Source organism: Argopecten irradians, chromosome 16 (genome assembly GCF_041381155.1).
Source record: "Argopecten irradians isolate NY chromosome 16, Ai_NY, whole genome shotgun sequence".
NCBI lineage: Eukaryota > Metazoa > Mollusca > Bivalvia > Pectinida > Pectinidae > Argopecten > Argopecten irradians.
This window is the reverse complement of record NC_091149.1, coordinates 13899611-13917938: the sequence shown is the minus strand read 5'-3', so window position 1 is coordinate 13917938 and position 18328 is coordinate 13899611. Positions and strand designations below refer to the sequence as shown.

At 33.1% G+C, this 18328-nt stretch overlaps 1 protein-coding gene across 1 annotated transcript; it reads right to left on the bottom strand.

The window, feature by feature from the left end:
- Positions 1-7822: 7822 nt before the first annotated feature.
- On the bottom strand, positions 7823-16727 carry LOC138310009 (uncharacterized). Its single transcript, XM_069251158.1, has 2 exons — positions 15183-16727; positions 7823-9366 (listed from the first exon to the last, which is right to left on the bottom strand). The coding sequence occupies exons 1-2, from the start codon at positions 16696-16698 to the stop codon at positions 7823-7825; spliced, it is 3060 nt and encodes a 1019-aa protein (XP_069107259.1). The 5' UTR covers positions 16699-16727.
- Between the last annotated feature and the right edge of the window lie 1601 nt (positions 16728-18328).

Here is an 18328-nt window from a genome sequence, read left to right as displayed (position 1 = left end):
ATTTAGTCGCCTTTTACGATCATGCAATTACTCAAAGACATACAAATGTCGCACACGCTCACACTCACACATACATACTTTAGAGAGAGAGAGGGGGGGGGACTAAGACAGAGAGAGAGAGAGAGGAAGGTGGGGGGGGTGTTCAGAATCTTTTTGAATTTACTATATATTCAAATACATGGTCAAATAAATGCTTTGTTCTCAATTTCGTTTAGAGTTTCTAAGCCACATAAAATTATTCCAAGACTTATTTGAATTCCACTCATAGAAAACGTGATTTTATACTATCTTAGTTTGTATTCAGTGGGTTGGACTCTACGTCATTATAAATCGAGATAAAACTATGTGTACTTGAATACGAATGTACTTATTTGACATTGTGACAATTAAAAACTGTCATCAGTAAGCAAAAACGTTAAACCATTGTGCTGATTGTATATGACATTGTCCTTTTGATGGGATGACATTAACAACTAAATGGTTGTTTATTAATTAAAATATCTCTGTCCATAACTTGCTGTACTCAATGATTGCGTTCAAACTAAAATTATATGCTCACTATAACCAAAATTCATTTCACATATTTCAGTTACCATTTTATAAAAGGCTGTTTTATAACTATTAAACTTAAAATGTAACATTTTAGTATAAATTTCGTATAATGATGAAATATAAAGTTTGAAATTGAGTTTATGGACAATATTTGAGGGATGGTTCATTATCATAAACTAAATATATTCATGATGTATATGGCAAATTGGGGCCAGCCATGGAAACTAGATTGCGGATTTGAAGTAAGACTGTTAAACAAAATAATCCAGTTTTGGGTGTTTTTGAATTGATGTTAACATCATACTTTTTGTTTACATATTAATGGTGTTTCAGTGTCATTCAAGATTACCGGAAATATATGTTGGTTGCACAGATTCCAGTCACGTACAAAGACATGCATCTTTTGTGCTCATTACAGGTTTGATCTTTGTTTAATTTGTTTACTTTAAACAGAAAGGCTCTGGAACCATGTTCCTGGTAAATTTGAATATATAAAAGGTTTGGTATATCTGGTTTTCTTCCAAAATCTTGACATTTTCTATATTATAGGGGTACCTGATTATGTAATGGATTATCTCCCCTTGGCTGAGGACTTTTCCTATTTTTTCATTATATTCAGAAAGTTTAATGATATAATCAATAATTAACTTAAACAACATTAATACTATTTCAATATTTAATACATAATTTGCAATTAATCAACACAGTGTGTAAGTTCAATATTTCATGTTTTCAGAATTACTCCGTGGGTGACTGTCCGAAGGTGAAGCCCTGTCCTGGACAAACCACTTGACCGATTAAGTTCATATTACAGATTTGACATACAGCCGAAATACACTTTACATCATAGGTGAGTATTGGAATTTTAATTTCTGCTATAGGGATCAACCAACTAAATAAAAAAAGACCTTCGAAATGGCCCCTGTGTATACAAGATTGAGCCCAGGATAGAATTTTAACCCGGCTGGCTAATTATGAATTTCAAAAGTAAAAATGTTTTCTAACAGGTAATTATTCCTAGATAACAATGATATGAATTTGGAAATTCATATTGCGATTTAGGTTCAAAATGTCAACGTTGATAACGAATAGGTAAAAGCATTAGAATTTCAGGATGTTTAGTGCAAAATGCGCCTGATTTCAATAAAGCTACCCTGGTTGGAGTTTGAGCAGAAGGACCCAATTTTTTTTTTCTATTTAGTGTTATATGAAAACCTAGACTTTAATTATAGAACACAATAGCTAACTAATATTCCTTTGTTTTAATAATACAGTACAAAACTTTAACAAAGTTTAACACTGTGGTCTATGTAAAATTATTTAGTTGGTTGCCCTCTATTAATAGCCAGGGTCAAGTGTATGCGGTGTGTAGCATGTATGTAGTGCGTCGTGTGTGTTTTATTGTTAATGTATAGGAGTTGTACATAATTAATGACCATCTACATTAAATCAATGTCTGTATTTAAACGACTGGGACTCTCAAATCAAATCATTATCTGGTCTACAATAAGGTTGAATGGAGAATAAAACGAAAATTAAAGTTTTACTATTTGCATGACTCACTATTTGTAATAGGAGTCGAGTGGTTAAAATGTTATCACTACCTCTTCACTTCACTTTACAATTTTGAAAACCATGTGTGGTAGTTGCCGAGTCGGGGGTTTTTCTTCGACATTCTGCCACCTTCTGTTAAACCTGACACCCAAGTACAATATATATGTAATAAATTCCCCACTTGATTTTGGTTCAATCTGGAACCCAAAAGTATTTAGGGAAAAAACCCACCATTATTCAATACATGCATGCAAATAACAAAGTTTTGCTTTCACACAAGGACATACCAATTTCCATATTTAAATTGGTTATTTCAAATATGCACTTACACCACTTTCACATTAATTACAGATACATTCGTTGTTTATACTTCCATTCAAAAAGTTAATTTCAAGAGGCACAACTCTTAAATAGAATTAATATATTATTATATTCAGTTAAAGGTTTTATACATTTAATAATTTTAGCAATATATATATATATATCACATAATGTTAATTGTTATTTAACTTCAAAACAATAAGGAAGTAGTAGTTAATATTATTATCACTAGAAATCAGGTCTGAACGGTCGATATAGAGTTTACATTTATATGAAGAACTCAGGCTAGTGTACTCGATAAAGAGGCACATTAGTTGTATAGTTTTAATAAACAATCTTGATCACCGTACCAATTACACACGTGTCTTCATTCAATCCAGCGGCTTACATTCATCTTGCTCGCCGCTCTCATTCGCCACCATGCATAAAGTAAGTATTACAATTTACATATATGCAGTAGTGATAAGAGTCTACATAAATGTGTTTCTGTGTTTATTATTTTTTTATCTTATTATGTTTATTCTGTTTTACTTATATTCGAAATGTCACATGGCTTTGCTTACGATAACGCAGTCCTAGAACCTCGTGGTGCATGCGGTAGACTTAATTAAAAAGTGTAACTATGCGATATAAAGATAAATGTGATATTAAAGAATTATGCATACTCTATGATACTGACTGTAAACATAACACGTTAAATCAAACAATTCAAAATAAATATTCCACTATAACATAGCTCTGTTTTCAACAAGTTAAAGTGTAGAAAAATATCTAATGATAATAAGTTGAAGAATTCCAATTTGAATGACAGTCGTCTTTAATAAAACAATTAGCATAAATACATACGCCCATGAATCATCAGTAACTGTATTATATCCTGACTTTCACATTTTAATTTATTTAAATTTATACAATACTACCTGTCAGCACTATTAGTGGTACTGGGTTTACTCATGTGTCTGTACTATCTGTAGCTTTGTAATATTTTTTAATCATTTTTTTTTTAATTTTAGCTAGCAAAGTAATTGTTTTCTGCATCTGCCAATTTTCATATTCTACCAATTTGATCGCAATATTATTTTTTTCTCCATTTTTGATCGTATGTATGTCATTTTTTAATTACATGGGGCCGCGGTTGCCGGGTGGTTTAGATGTCTCGAAATATTACCACAAGCTCTCCACCTCTGGTCGGTGTTTTTTCTCCCGCGTACTCCGGCTTTCCTACAACAACAAACCTGGCACATCCTTACATAACCCTTGCTGTTAATAGGACGTTAAACTGATTTTTATTAAATTTTAATTACAGGTTTCAATTATGTTATAATAATCTTTCAGTATGTATTAGTTTCTGTAATACAAAATAGAATAACGGTCATTTGACTTTTGTTGCATTGGTGACGTCACGGTAGTACTCTGTTATGTTCTAACGTCAAATTCCGACCGGACGCCTTTTTATGTTTTCGCATTTCAGTAGTGTTATACTGCGCTAATGTTTTGGCCTTTGAATATATCCAAAACAAACCCGTATAAAACCATTAGCTCCTGTAAGACGACAGCCAACGTAGTATTGTAGGTAGGACGTTGTTGGCCTTCCGCCTCTCAGCTGTCTGACAAAGCAATGAATGCGGGCGTCTTATATACAGACTTTCCAATTTATTCCTTTATTTGCATATCATTTTTAGCGAATTTGATCATCATCCAGAACGAGTCTTGACGTCGTGCTTTTAAAATAGAATTTGATTAAGGGAATACCTAATTTAAATTCATCATACATCATCTCATTACTAGATATTAAAATTTCGTATTCAAATGAACATACGATTTTGCTATATAAAAATATACAGAAAATATAGTTTACTAGCTATTCTAATGTAAACATAAAGGGTGATTTAAAATGCAAGGACTATCAAAAATAAAATGTTATGTTAATTACGGTTTGACCTTGTAAGCAATATATAAATTGCAGTTAGGTGAACAACAATGACATAATTAAAAAAATTACTATAGATCAGTATTAACGGCCTAATTCATTTGTGGAATTGACTGACATGAGGATTGATTTTCAAATCGAATATCCAATTCACATTTGGTTTTTATGTATATGACAATGTTGAATTGTATATATAACAACTTCAGCGTGAATCTATGTTTTAAGTTTTGTACTTAATTTGATATGTTAGGATTGAGATTTGATATGTATATTTATATGTTAATGTTGATAGACATGTTTAATTGTTATCATAGCCATTCTAACCCGCGTCGACATCTTTGGGAAATTAACCCTACATCATGTCTAGGGAGAGATTGATTATTCCACTTTTGACATCTATAGAATGTAATCAATCAACATAATGAAATTGTTTTATAGTTGAAAGACTAGCATTTATAACATTTTATGTACAGTGTGCAGATATGTACCATTAATATAAATATTTTAACTATAAGTTACAAATTATGTGCTTGTTAGATATTTAATGAGCTAAATGTTTTGTTGTGTTGCTTTTGCGCTTCTATATTTGTATCATTGATTTGATATACACTAAAAATGAATTTAAAAAACGTTACATGTTTAACGTAGCTATTTGGAATCCCTCTAAACACAAAATACCTATTGTCCTTATCCCATTCAATTTACTTGTCGATATCAGGTATAGGTCATCTCTATTTCTTCAGACTGATACAAATCGATTTTTACAATATTTGATATATTATTTGAAGATGTGAAAGATTCCCAGACTATACTCCTTTATACAAGTTTGTTTGCTGCCAATTATATCCCCCAAAATGAATGACCATGATCTTCATTCAAGGTCGCGGGGGTCAAATAGGCTAAAATCTTTAAACAACATTTGTGAATAACTTGTGAGCATGTGACATGCTGGAATGAATGGCTACCAAGTTTGTTAAAATGAATGACCTTGATCTTAATTCAATTGATTTTAATTTAAACGATTTCATTTTATTTTTTTCAAATATATTATAACCTGAACATCTTCTATTAAAAGAATCGTTTTTCATTGCCTTAATTGTTTGCAACTACTTTATCCTTTGAGGTGTTGTATTGTGTCAATAGTCATTGATCAGATGACCGTTAAGGCCCCTAGTATTTAAACGCCAACTACTTTTTCAAAACGAATTTTATTTTCTAAATCTGAATTTAAAACGAGATTAATAATTTCGTAGAGTTGCGAACGTTATTAGCTTACTGTTAAAACTACACTTATCATCATCTTCTTTTCTTTAATTTCATTAGAATTGAATAAAAATGTAAATATTAAACTGTCCCTGTTTGCAATTATAGCGTTACCAGTCTCTGTATTCTTATTTCTAAGGAATATTGACAATAAATAAAAAGTTTCGCTATTTGTAACATATTAGACGACAGTCAACGTAATATTGTAATTATGGAGCTGGTGGCCTTCCGCCTCTCAGCTGTCTGACAAAGCACTGAATCTCGGCGTTTTATATGCACATACTTTAAATCTATTTCTTTATTTCCATATTATTTTTAGCGAATTTGATCATCATCAAGAACGAGGCATCGCGTCACGCATTTGAAAATAGAATTTGAATAAGAAAATATCTAATTTAATTCGATAGCATAGATGATCTTTTTACTTGATATTGAAATTTCCTATTCGAATGAGTATGCGATATTAGTATAGAGAGGTCAATTCGTTAATTTTAGTCAAGGGCATACTTTTTTATAGATTTTACATCATGCACATGTCATTATTATTAGTTTCATAAAAAAGTTAATTTATCATACAAAATTATCGTTGTTGGAAATTCCATGTATAATGATATGTGTGATGGAGTATCATTTTTCGTGAAGTTATCGCTATATACTTAAATCAATTAACTTTAGAATGTAAACATTTCTATAATAAAAACTGTCATAAGGCCAATCGACCTTTGTTCTATATATGACAATAGGAGAGTTTTATATGAAATCATATTCACGAAGAAACAAACCAGAAAAATGGCCTTACTCATAAAATGACAACTAAAAACCCGGAGATATTGTTTATTCCTTTTATTTAAATATCCTCCACCAGATGTTTTCGTCAAACACAAATACTAATCATGTATTCAGTCTAACAAATGTCCAAGTAACAGATATGTATCAGTGGAATTTTTCGTGGTGTGGACATTTTCGATTTATTTTACTTCGCATCCCTTTACTGTAAACAAGACTGATTTCACTTCGGATTCTTTTACTGTAAATACGCTGATTTCCGCGTATTTTACGGTGAACTGGAAAAGTAATCGCCGCAAAAATGTTCCAAACACAGGATCAGTAGAATAATAGTTTAGTAGATATGATCAGTAGAAGTAAGTTTAAATAACCAAATTATATCACCGCGAAAAACACATCAGACATGAAAACGCGAAAATGAATTTCTAAAACTATATTTTTTTACAATAATCCTCTCTTATATAAAGGAAACCCTTATATGAACTGTTTGAACGCTGACTTAAAACACAAATATCCATACCCGAAACTATTCCTGTTTACAATTATAGCGTTACCAGTCTATATATTCTTATTTCTGAGGCATATTTACATTAATACAAATAAGCAAATCCAACAGTGTCTCTATCGAAAGTGTGCAACAAGGTTGTTGTTATGACTATCAAAACAACAACATAAAGAAAAATTTGTCTAATCGACCACCTCTATACTACTAACACCTGCTTAAGAAGGCCGCTTTTTGTAAGATCCAAAATGACCAATTTCAATCAAATTTCAATTTAACCTGCCAGTAGATACCACCTGGCTCCTTTCTTCTTCACCGCTCCGTACAAAAAACCCATCAAAACTGATATTTTTTATGTCATTTTCAATATACTAAATAAATAATCTACAATTATTAAGTTTCATTTATCCTTACAATTGACTACAAAAAGCATTGAAGTTGAAACAATGATGACGATTTTTACTTGTAAAACGTGAAGGTTGAAACAATTCCACATCAATAAATATTAATACCATTAAAACAGTTAGTCTACCACAAAGTCGCTTAATCCACTGTTATTATAGGCTAATGTTCTCCTCATTGTAACATGTACATTCAGTTTACTTATTTTCCGTGATTTCTATTGGGGACATATTCGTATGTATTTAGGGAAATCCTTCAATATGAATTAAAAATTAGACGGATGCTTTACTATCATTCGAACTTTAATGGCACCGTATGGTATAATGTTCACGGGTCAAAAGTTCGCTATAAAAGACAAAAAATGGAGAGAAAAAAAGAAACAAGGTGTCTACAAGCTTAAATGCGATCTTCTAAATACTTTCGTCCTAAATAAGTTTCCATATCACAACCATATCCATTGAGTTCGTGAAAGTATCGTCCCTTTAGAAAAACGTAAATAGTAAATAAAATCTTCATATTATATGGAATGCTTTCACTAAACGCCTATCTTCCTCTGACAATGTTCTGTTGTGCTGAGAAACACATATTATGTTCTGTCTTGATGACGTATGAAGTTTCCATGGCACCAATAGGGTATTGCTTCTGTAGGCTTTCAAGTCATCGCCATTGAAAGACAATGAAAAGATTTTTCCCGAGTCCTTTGACGTCACCAGTATTTGTGTACCTGTGACGCAAATGCCTGTACATATACCGATTTGACGATCTGCAACCTTCCACAGGGTATCTCCGTCAAAATTCATGCATTTAATGTGCGGTTCTGAATAGATTTGGTCAGTGATGAACACCTTCTGCTCTGATGACGTCATGGTGACATATGTGAACTTTGTAGATTCGTATGATTCATCTAAATTTAACATCCACAACTCTCCATCAGTTTCAAATATCTGTAGCTCAGAACTGGAGCAGACGGCCACATATCTATCATCAGAAGCTATCGCCTTGCATGTGATGCTGGTTTTCAATTTACGTCCAAGCAACACTGAACCGTCCTGTGAAACGTCACATCTCAGGAGTTCCTGCGTATCCGGAATGGACATTAAAACCTGATCGTGAGTCGACGATATGCAAACAACATCATAGGGTGCTGGGTGGATGTTTGTGGAACTCACACAGTTGAGAAAAAGACTCTGTACAGTCAGGACTGCATTCGCGTGGTCCACAAGTAGTAGTTTTCCTGACGGTAAAATCACAATGCCCGTGATCCATGACGGTTTTCCTTGAAACGGAAGTTTGATGGTATGGACATGCTCATCGTTAGGATTGTATGTTTGTTCAGACGAGTTGTTTGTCTCTGTTGATATATCTTTCACCTTCTCATCTTTGCGTTGTCGGATCAACTCACTGATCCTTTTCCTCATCGAATAAATTTCTCCTCGAAGATGTTGGTCTGACTGATGTAGAAATGTCCACGTGTTACGCTCCTTATCAATGGTTTTCTCGAGAAGGTCGCATTGTTCAGATAGAAGACTTAGATCTTGTTCCAAGTTGCTTTGCCTTGACAGTTTCACGGCATCTGAATTTTTTAACCTTTCAGCTTTGATCTGCGACTCATTTTGAGTGAGAACGTAGTTGCATTGTCGATGGTCTTGGCAGCATATCGAACATATAGACTTATTGTTATCAACACAGAAATGGCCAAGCTCTTTTTGAGGATGTTCTTTACAATGCTCGGTCTTCGTTGGTGTTCTGTAAGCATCAATCATTGTACTGATCACGTGGTTGCTGACCAGTTGATCTACCCACCGTTTCGGGTTTTGTTTCATATGCAATGGAACCGAGACGTATCGGCGGCATACTGGGCAATGGTATCCGTTTCGGTGAGGATTTTGCGAATGTCTTTCTATAATGTAATTGCTGATACATTTCTTACAAAATGAATGTAGACATGGCAAGGCTTTAGGTTCCTGGAATATTTCTAGACAAATCGTACATGTGATCTGGTCTTCTGCTGTCTGGATAATTGATGTTGCCATGGTGACGTCTGTTTGTGACGATTGAATTCATTCTCCATCTGGAAATAAATTTAAGAGATGTTAAATTATTTTGTTGCTGTATTTAATCCTTATTTAGATAGATTAAATTAAAATAGAAGAATAGCAAAATTGTACTAAAAACACAAAGAATAGTTGACCCCAAGCCCTCCTATTGAGTATTGCATAATATACACTTTTATCATTTATATTAGATTGAACAAACACTATTTCTTTTTATTAAATCACAATTATTATTTGAAAATATGACATTGTTTTGTTTATTGTCAATGCAAGTTAGATTAATAAATGTCCTATTAATAGCCAGGGTCAAGTGTATGTGGTGTGTAGCATGTATGTAGTGCGTCGTGTGTGTTTTATTGTTAATGTATAGGAGTTGTACATAATTAATGACCATCTACATTAAATCAATGCCTGTATTTAAACGACTGGGACTCTCAACTCAAATCATTATCTGGTCTAGCACAATCTAGCACAATTAGGTTGATTGGAGAATAAAACGAAAATTAAAGTTTTACTATTTGCATGACTCACTATTTGTACTAGGAGTCGAGTGGTTAAAATGTTATCACAACCTCTTCACCTCACTTCACTTTACAATTTTGAAAACCATGTGTGGTAGTTGCCGAGTCGGGGGTTTTTCTTCGACATTCTGCCACCTTCTTTTAAACCTGACACCCAAGTACAATATATATGTTATACATTTTCCCCTTGATTTTGTTTCAATCTGTTTTTTTTTTTTTTTTAAACATTATTCAATATATGCATGTAAATAACAATGTTTTTCCTTTCACAAAAGGACTTATGTTAATAGTTATTTAACTTCAAAACAATCAGGAAGTAGTAGTTAATATTAATATCACTAGAAATCAGGTCCGAACAGTCGAAATAGAGTTTACATTTATATAAACAACTCAGGCTAGTGTACTCGATAAAGAGGCACATTAGTTGTATAGTTTTAATAAACAATCATGATCTCCGTACCAATTACACACGTGTCTTCTTTCACTCCAGCGGCTTACATTCATTTTGCTCACCGCTCTCATTCGCCACCATGCATAAAGTAAGTATTACAATTTACATATATGCAGTAGTAATAAGAGTCTACATAAATGTGTTTCTGTGTTTATTATTTTGATTTATATCTTATTATGTTTATTCTGTTTTAAATAGTTTTACTTATATTCGAAATGTCACATGACTTTGCTTACGATAACGCAGTCCTAGAACCACGCGGTGCATGCGGTAGACCTAATGATTTACAGTGTAACTATGTGATATAAAAATAAATGTGATATTAAAGAATTATGCATACTCTATGATACTGACTGTAAATATAACACGTTAAATCAAACAATACAAAATACATATTCCACTATAACATAGCTCTGTTTGAAACAAGTTAAACTGAAGAAAAATATCTAATGAAAATAAGTTGAAGAATTCCAATTTGAATAACAGTCAAATACATACGCCCATAAATCAGTAACTGTATTATATCGTGACTTTCACATTTTAATTTATTTAAATTTATGCAATACTACCTGTCAGCACTATTAGTGGTACTGGGTTTTACTCATGTGTCTGTACTATCTGTAGCTTTATAATCTTTTTTTATCATTTTTTTTTTAATTTTAGCTAGCAAAGTAGCTGTTTTCTACATCTGCCAATTTTCATATTCTACCTATTTCATCGCAATATTTTTTTCTCCATTTTTGATCGTATGTATGTCATTTTTTAATTACATGGGGCCGCGGTCGCCGGGTGGTTTAGATGTCTCGAAATATTACCACAAGCTCTCCACCTCTGGTCGGTGTTTTTTCTCCGCGTACTCCGGCTTTCCTACAACAAACCTGGCACGTCCTTACATAACCCTGTCTGTTAAACTGATAATACCAAATTTTAATTACAGGTTTCAATTATGTTATAATAATATTTCAGTATGTACTAGTTTCTGTAATATAAAATAGAATAACGGTCATTTGACTTTTGTTGTATTGGTGACGTCCCGGTAGTACTCTGTTATGTTCTAACGTCAAATTCCGACCGGACGCCTTTTAATGTTTTCGCATTTCAGTAGTGTTATACTGCGCTAATGTTTTGGTCTTTGAATATATCCAAAACAAACCTGTATAAAATCATTAGCTCCTGTTAGACGACAGCCAACGTAGTATTGTAGGTAGGACGTTGTTGGCCTTCCGCCTCTCAGCTGTCTGACAAAGCAGTGAATGACGGCGTCTTATATACACAGACTTTCCAATTTATTCCTTTATTTGCATATTATTTTTAGCGAATTTGATCATCATCCAGAACGAGGCTAGACGTCGTGCATTTAAAATAGAATTTGATTAAGGGAATACCTAATTTAAATTCATCATACATCATCTCATTACTAGATATTAAAATTTCGTATGTTAATTACGGTTTGACCTTGTATGCAATATATAAATTGCAGTTAGGTGAACAACAATGACATAATTAAAAAATTACTATAAATTAGTATTAACGGTCTAATTCATTGGTGGAATTTAAAAGCATGACGATTGATTTTCAATTCGAATATCCAATTCACATTTGGTTTTTATGTATATGACAATGTTGAATTGTATATATAAAAACTTCAGCGTGAATCTATGTTTTAAGTTTTGTACTTATTTTGGTATGTTAGGATTGAGATTTGATATGTATATTTATATGGTAATGTTGATAGACATGTTTAATTGTTAGCATAGCCATTCTAACCCGCGTCGACATCTTTGGGAAATTAACCCTACATCATGTCTAGGGAGAGATTGATTATTCCACTTTTGACATCTATAGAATGTAATCAATCAACATAATGATTTTTTTTATAGTTGGAAGACTAGCATTTATAACATTTTATGTACAGTGTGCAGATATGTACCATTAATATAAATATTTTAACTATAAGTTACAAATTATGTGCTTGTTAAATATTTAATGAGCTAAATGTTTTGTTGTGTTGCTTTTGCGCTTCTATATTTGTATCATTGATTTGATATACACTAAAATGAATTTAAAAAACGTTACATGTTTAACGTAGCTATTTGGAATCCCTCTAAACACAAAATACCTATTGTCCTTATCTCATTCAATTTACTTGTCGATATCAGGTATAGGTCATCTCTATTTCTTAAGACTGATACAAATCGATTTTTACAATATGATATATTATTTGAAGATGTGAAAGATTCCCAGACTATACTCCTTTATACAAGTTTGTTTGCTGCCAATTATATCCCCCAAAATGAATGACCATGATCTTCATTCAAGGTCGCGGGGGTCAAATAGGCTAAAATCTTTAAACAACATTTGTGAATAACTTGTGAGCATGTGACATGCTGGAATGAATGACCTTGATCTTAATTCAATTGATTTTAATTTAAACTATTTCATTTTATTTTTTTTCAAATATATTATAACCTGAACATCTTCTATTAAAAGAATCGTTTTTCATTGCCTTAATTGTTTGCAACTACTTTATCCTTTGAGGTGTTGTATTGTGTCAATAGTCAGATGACCGTTAAGGCCCCTAGTATTTAAACGCCAACTACTTTTTCAAAACGAATTTTATTTTTTAAATCTGAATTTAAAACGAGATTAATAATTTCGTAGAGTTGCGAACGTTATTAGCTTACCGTTAAAACTACACTTATCATCATCTTCTTTTCTTTAATTTCATTAAAATTGAATAAAAATGTAAATATTAAACTGTCCCTGTTTGCAATTATAGCGTTACCAGTCTCTGTATTCTTATTTCTAAGGAATATTTACAATAAATAAAAAGTTTCGCTATTTGTAACATATTAGACGACAGTCAACGTAATATTGTAAGTATGAAGCTGGTGGCCTTCCGCCTCTCAGCTGTCTGACAAAGCACTGAATGTCGGCGTTTTATATACACAGACTTTAAATCTATTTCTTTATTTGCATATTATTTTTAGCGAATTTGATCATCACCAAGAACGGGGCATCGCGTCACGCATTTGATAGCATTGATGATCTTTTTACTTATTATTGAGATTTCCTATTCGAATGAGTATGCGATATTAGTATAGAGAGATTAATTCGTTAATTTTAGTCAAGGGCATACTTTTTTTTATAGATTTTACATCATGCATATGTCTTTATTATTAGTTTCAAAAAAGAGTTTATTTATCATACAAAATTATCGTTGATGGAAATTCCATGTATAATGATATGTGTGATGGAGTATCATTTTTCGTGAAATTACCGCTATATACTTCAATCAATTAACTTTAGAATGTAAACATTTCTATAATAAAAACTGCCATAAGGCCAATCGACCTTTGTTCTATATATGACAATAGGAGAGTTTTATATGAAATCATATTCACGAAGAAACAAACCAGAAAAATGGCCTTACTCATAAAATGACAACTAAAAACCCGGAGACATTGTTTATTCCTTTTATTTAAATATCCTCCACCAGATGTTTTCGTCAAACACAAATACTAATCATGTATTCAGTCTAACAAATGTCCAAGTAACAGATATGTATCAGTGGAATATTTCGTGGTGTGGACATTTTCGATTATTTTTACTTCGCATCCCTTTACTGAAAACAAGACTGATTTCACTTCGGATTCTTTTACTGTAAATACGCTGATTTCCGCGTATTTTACGGTGAACTGGAAAAGTAATCGCCGCAAAAATGTTCCAAACACAGGATCAATAGAATAATATTTTAGTGGATATGATCAGTAGAATCATTTAAGTTTAAATCACCAAATTATATCACCGCGAAAAACACATCAGACATGAAAACGCGAAAATGAATTTCTAAAACTATATTTTTTTTACAATAATCCTCTCTCATATAAAGGAAACCCTTATATGAACTGTTTGAACGTTGACTTAAAACACAAATATCCATACCCGAAACTATTCCTGTTTACAATTATAGCGTTACCAGTCTATATATTCTTATTTCTGAGGCATATTTACATTAATACAAATAAGCAAATCCAACAGTGTCTCTATCGAAAGTGTGCAACAAGGTTGTTGTTATTACTATCAAAACACCAACATACAAAAAAAATTGTCTAATCGACCACCTCTATATTACAAACACCTGCTTAAGAAGGCCGCTTTTTGTAAGATCCAAAATGACCAATTTCAATCAAATTTCAATTTAACCTGCTAGTAGATACCACCTGGCTACTTTCTTCTTCCCCGCTCCGTACAAAAAACCCATCAAAACTGATGTTTTTATGTCATTTTCAATATACTAAATAAATAAATAATCTACAATTATTAAGTTTCATTTATCCTTACAATTGACTACAAAAAGCCTTGAAGTTGAAACAATGATGATGATTTTTACTTGTAAAACGTGAACGTTGAAACAATTCCACATCAATAAATATCAATACCATTAAAACAGTTAGTCTACCACAAAGTCGCTTAATCCACTGCTATTATAGGCTAATGTTCTCATTGTAACATGTACATTCAGTTTACTTATTTTCCGTGATTTCTATTGGGGACATATTCGTATGTATTTAGGGAAATCCTTCAATATGAATTAAAAATCATACGGATGCTTTACTATCATTCGAACTTAAATGGCACCGTATGGTATAATGTTCACGGGTCAAAAGTTCGCTATAAAATGCAAAAAATGGAGAGAAAAAAAGAAACAAGGTGTCTACAAGCTTAAATGCGATCTTCTAAATACTTTCGTCCTAAATAAGTTTCCATATCACAACCATATCCATTGAGTTCGTGAAAGTATCGTCCCTTTAGAAAAACGTAAATAGTAAATAAAATCTTCATATTATATGGAATGCTTTCACCAAACGCCTATCTTCCTCTGACAATGTTCTGTTGTGCTGAGAAACACATATTATGTTCTGTCTTGATGACGTATGAAGTTTCCATGGCACCAATAGGGTATTGCTGCTGTAGGCTTTCAAGTCATCGCCATTGAAAGACAATGAAAAGATTTTCCCTGAGTCCTTTGACGTCACCAGTATTTGTGTACCTGTGACGCAAATGCCTGTACATATACCGATTTGACGATCTGCAACCTTCCACAGGGTATCTCCGTGAAAATTCATGCATTTAATGTGCGGTTCTGAATAAATTTGGTCAGTGATGAACACCTTCTGCTCTGATGACGTCATGGTGACATATGTAAACTTTGTAGATTCGTAGGATTCATCTAAATTTAACATCCACAACTCTCCATCAGTTTCAAATATCTGTAGCTCAGAACTGGAGCAGACGGCCACATATCTATCATCAGAAGCTATCGCCTTGCATGTGATGCTGGTTTTTAATTTACGTCCAAGCAACACTGAACCGTCCTGTGAAACGTCACATCTCAGGAGTTCCTGCGTATCGGGAATGGACATTAAAACCTGATCGTGAGTCGACGATATGCAAACAACATCATAGGGTGCTGGGTGGATGTTTGTGGAACACACACAGTTGAGAAAAAGACTCTGTACGGTCAGGACTGCATTCGCGTGGTCCACAAGTAGTAGTTTTCCTGACGGTAAAATCACAATGCCCGTGATCCATGACGGTTTTCCTTGAAACGGAAGTTTGATGGTATGGACATGCTCATCCTTAGGATTGTATGTTTGTTCAGACGAGTTGTTTGTCTCTGTTGATATATCTTTCACCTTCTCATCTTTGCGTTGTCGGATCAACTCACTGATCCTTTTCCTCATCGAATAAATTTCTCCTCGAAGATGTTGGTCTGACTGATGTAGAAATGTCCACGTGTTACGCTCCTTATCAATGGTTTTCTCGAGAAGGTCGCATTGTTCAGATAGAAGACTTAGATCTTGTTCCAAGTTGCTTTGCCTTGACAGTTTCACGGCATCTGAATTTTTTAACCTTTCAGCTTTGATCTGCGACTCATTTTGAGTGAGAACGTAGTTGCATTGTCGATGGTCTTGGCAGCATATCGAACATATAGACTTATTGTGATCAACACAGAAATGGCCAAGCTCTTTTTGAGGATGTTCTTTACAGTGCTCGGTCTTCGTTGGTGTTCTGTAAGCATCAATCATTGTACTGATCACGTGGTTGCTGACCAGTTGATCTACCCACCGTTTCGGGTTTTGTTTCATATGCAATGGAACCGAGACGTATCGGCGGCATACTGGGCAATGGTATCCGTTTCGGTGAGGATTTTGCGAATGTCCCTCTATAATGTAATTGCTGATACATTTCTTACAAAATGAATGTAGACATGGCAAGGCTTTAGGTTCCTGGAATATTTCTAGACAAATCGTACATGTGATCTGGTCTTCCGCTGTCTGGATAATTGATGTTGCCATGGTGACGTCTGTTTGTGACGATCGAATTCAATGTCCATCTGGAAATAAATATTTCAGATAAAGCGTGTAGTTATTGCAATATTTAATTAGCAAGTGGCTGTATTTAATTGTTATTTTAATAAAATAAATTAGAATAGAAGAATAACAAAGTTGTATGAAATAACAGAACTGATAAAGAATAGTTGAAACTAAGCCCTCCTGGTGAGTATTGCATTATATACAAAAAGCACACCTTTATCATTTATGTTAGCATGAGTAGGATATTTTTCTTTATCTGTTTAATCACGATTATTCTTTAAAAATTACTTTTGTTTCGTTTAATGGCAATGCTTGTTTGTTTGATTAACATGTGAATATGACCTCCCATGTATGCGGTGTGTAGCATGTATGTTTTGTGTCGTGCTTGTTTTATTGTTAATGTATAGGAGTTGTACATATCAGTGACCATCTACATTAAATCAAAGTTTCCCTTTAAGCGAATTGGACCCTCATCTGGAACCTCAAATCATTATCTGGACAGTCCCGCCTTGCTGAATCTAAAATAAGATTATGATTTGAGAATGAAATAATGTTGATTTGAAAATGAAACGATATATTGTTCATCGGATCAACAGTTGTCATCATTTGAAAATTGAAGTTTTACGTTTTGCAATGACTCACCCAATGCCCCCCCCCCTCCTTCAACAATGAACAATAACCCGAAATGACATATTTGCAATAGGAGTTCAGTGGTTACGACAGACATATACAACAAGTCCTCCATCCTTAGGTTGCGATTTCAGTGTTTTTCTCCGGCTTTCCGCAGCCACCTTTTAACTCTGGTACGTACTTAAATGATGCTGACTGTAAAGATAACGCTGAACTAAACAAAAGAAAATGCACTATTTAAATAGCTAACAGTTTCACATTTCAATAAAGCAAAACTGTGTGTGAAGCAGGTTCAAGTCAAGAAAAAAACCTCTTTAGAAAATATTGTTGAAGGATTCTGCTTGATTTCAGTGCATATGCACTTAAAATAATATACGTTTAACCTCGTGCTAACTAAAAATTGATATCAGAAGCATCATTTTTAAATGTTAAATCAGTAAAGTAACCTTCAATTTTCCGATTTGATCGTTAGTTTTTTTTCTTCTCATTTTTCCTCGTATGTATGTTATCTAATCGTTTTGCGTCGATATGTCTTCAAATGTTTGATATACGAAAATGTCATGATAGTTTTCTGTTATGCTATAGCGCCAATGTATGATCGGCGGCTTGTCTAGGTTTTAGCATTTCGGTATGGCTATACTGCGCTAATGTTTTGGCCTTTGAATATATCCAAAACAAACCTGTATAAAACCATTAGTTCCTGTTAGACGACAGCCAACGTAGTATTGTATGTAGGACGTTGTTGGCCTTCCGCCTCTCAGCTGTCTGACAAAGCAGTGAAAGTGTCTTATATACACGGATTTCACAATTTATTCCTTTATTTGCATATTATTTTTGTAGAATTTGATCATCATCCAGAACGAGGCATCACGTCATGCATTTAAAATAGAAATAACATTTGCTTAAGGGAATACCTAATTTAAATTCATCATTCGCTTCCAGATATTAGAATTTCGTATTCAAATGAGCATGAAATTTTATA

What these genes read in the sequence shown, in the direction of transcription:
- LOC138310009 (XM_069251158.1), bottom strand. Translation starts at nt 16,698, where the DNA reads ATGGCAACATCAATTATCCAGACAGCGGAAGACCAGATCACATGTACG. An exon ending in GGTGAAAGCATTCCATATAA is followed by an intron (nt 9,367 to 15,182) that starts TATGAAGATTTT and finishes GAGAATGAATTC; the next exon opens with AATCGTCACAAACAGACGTC.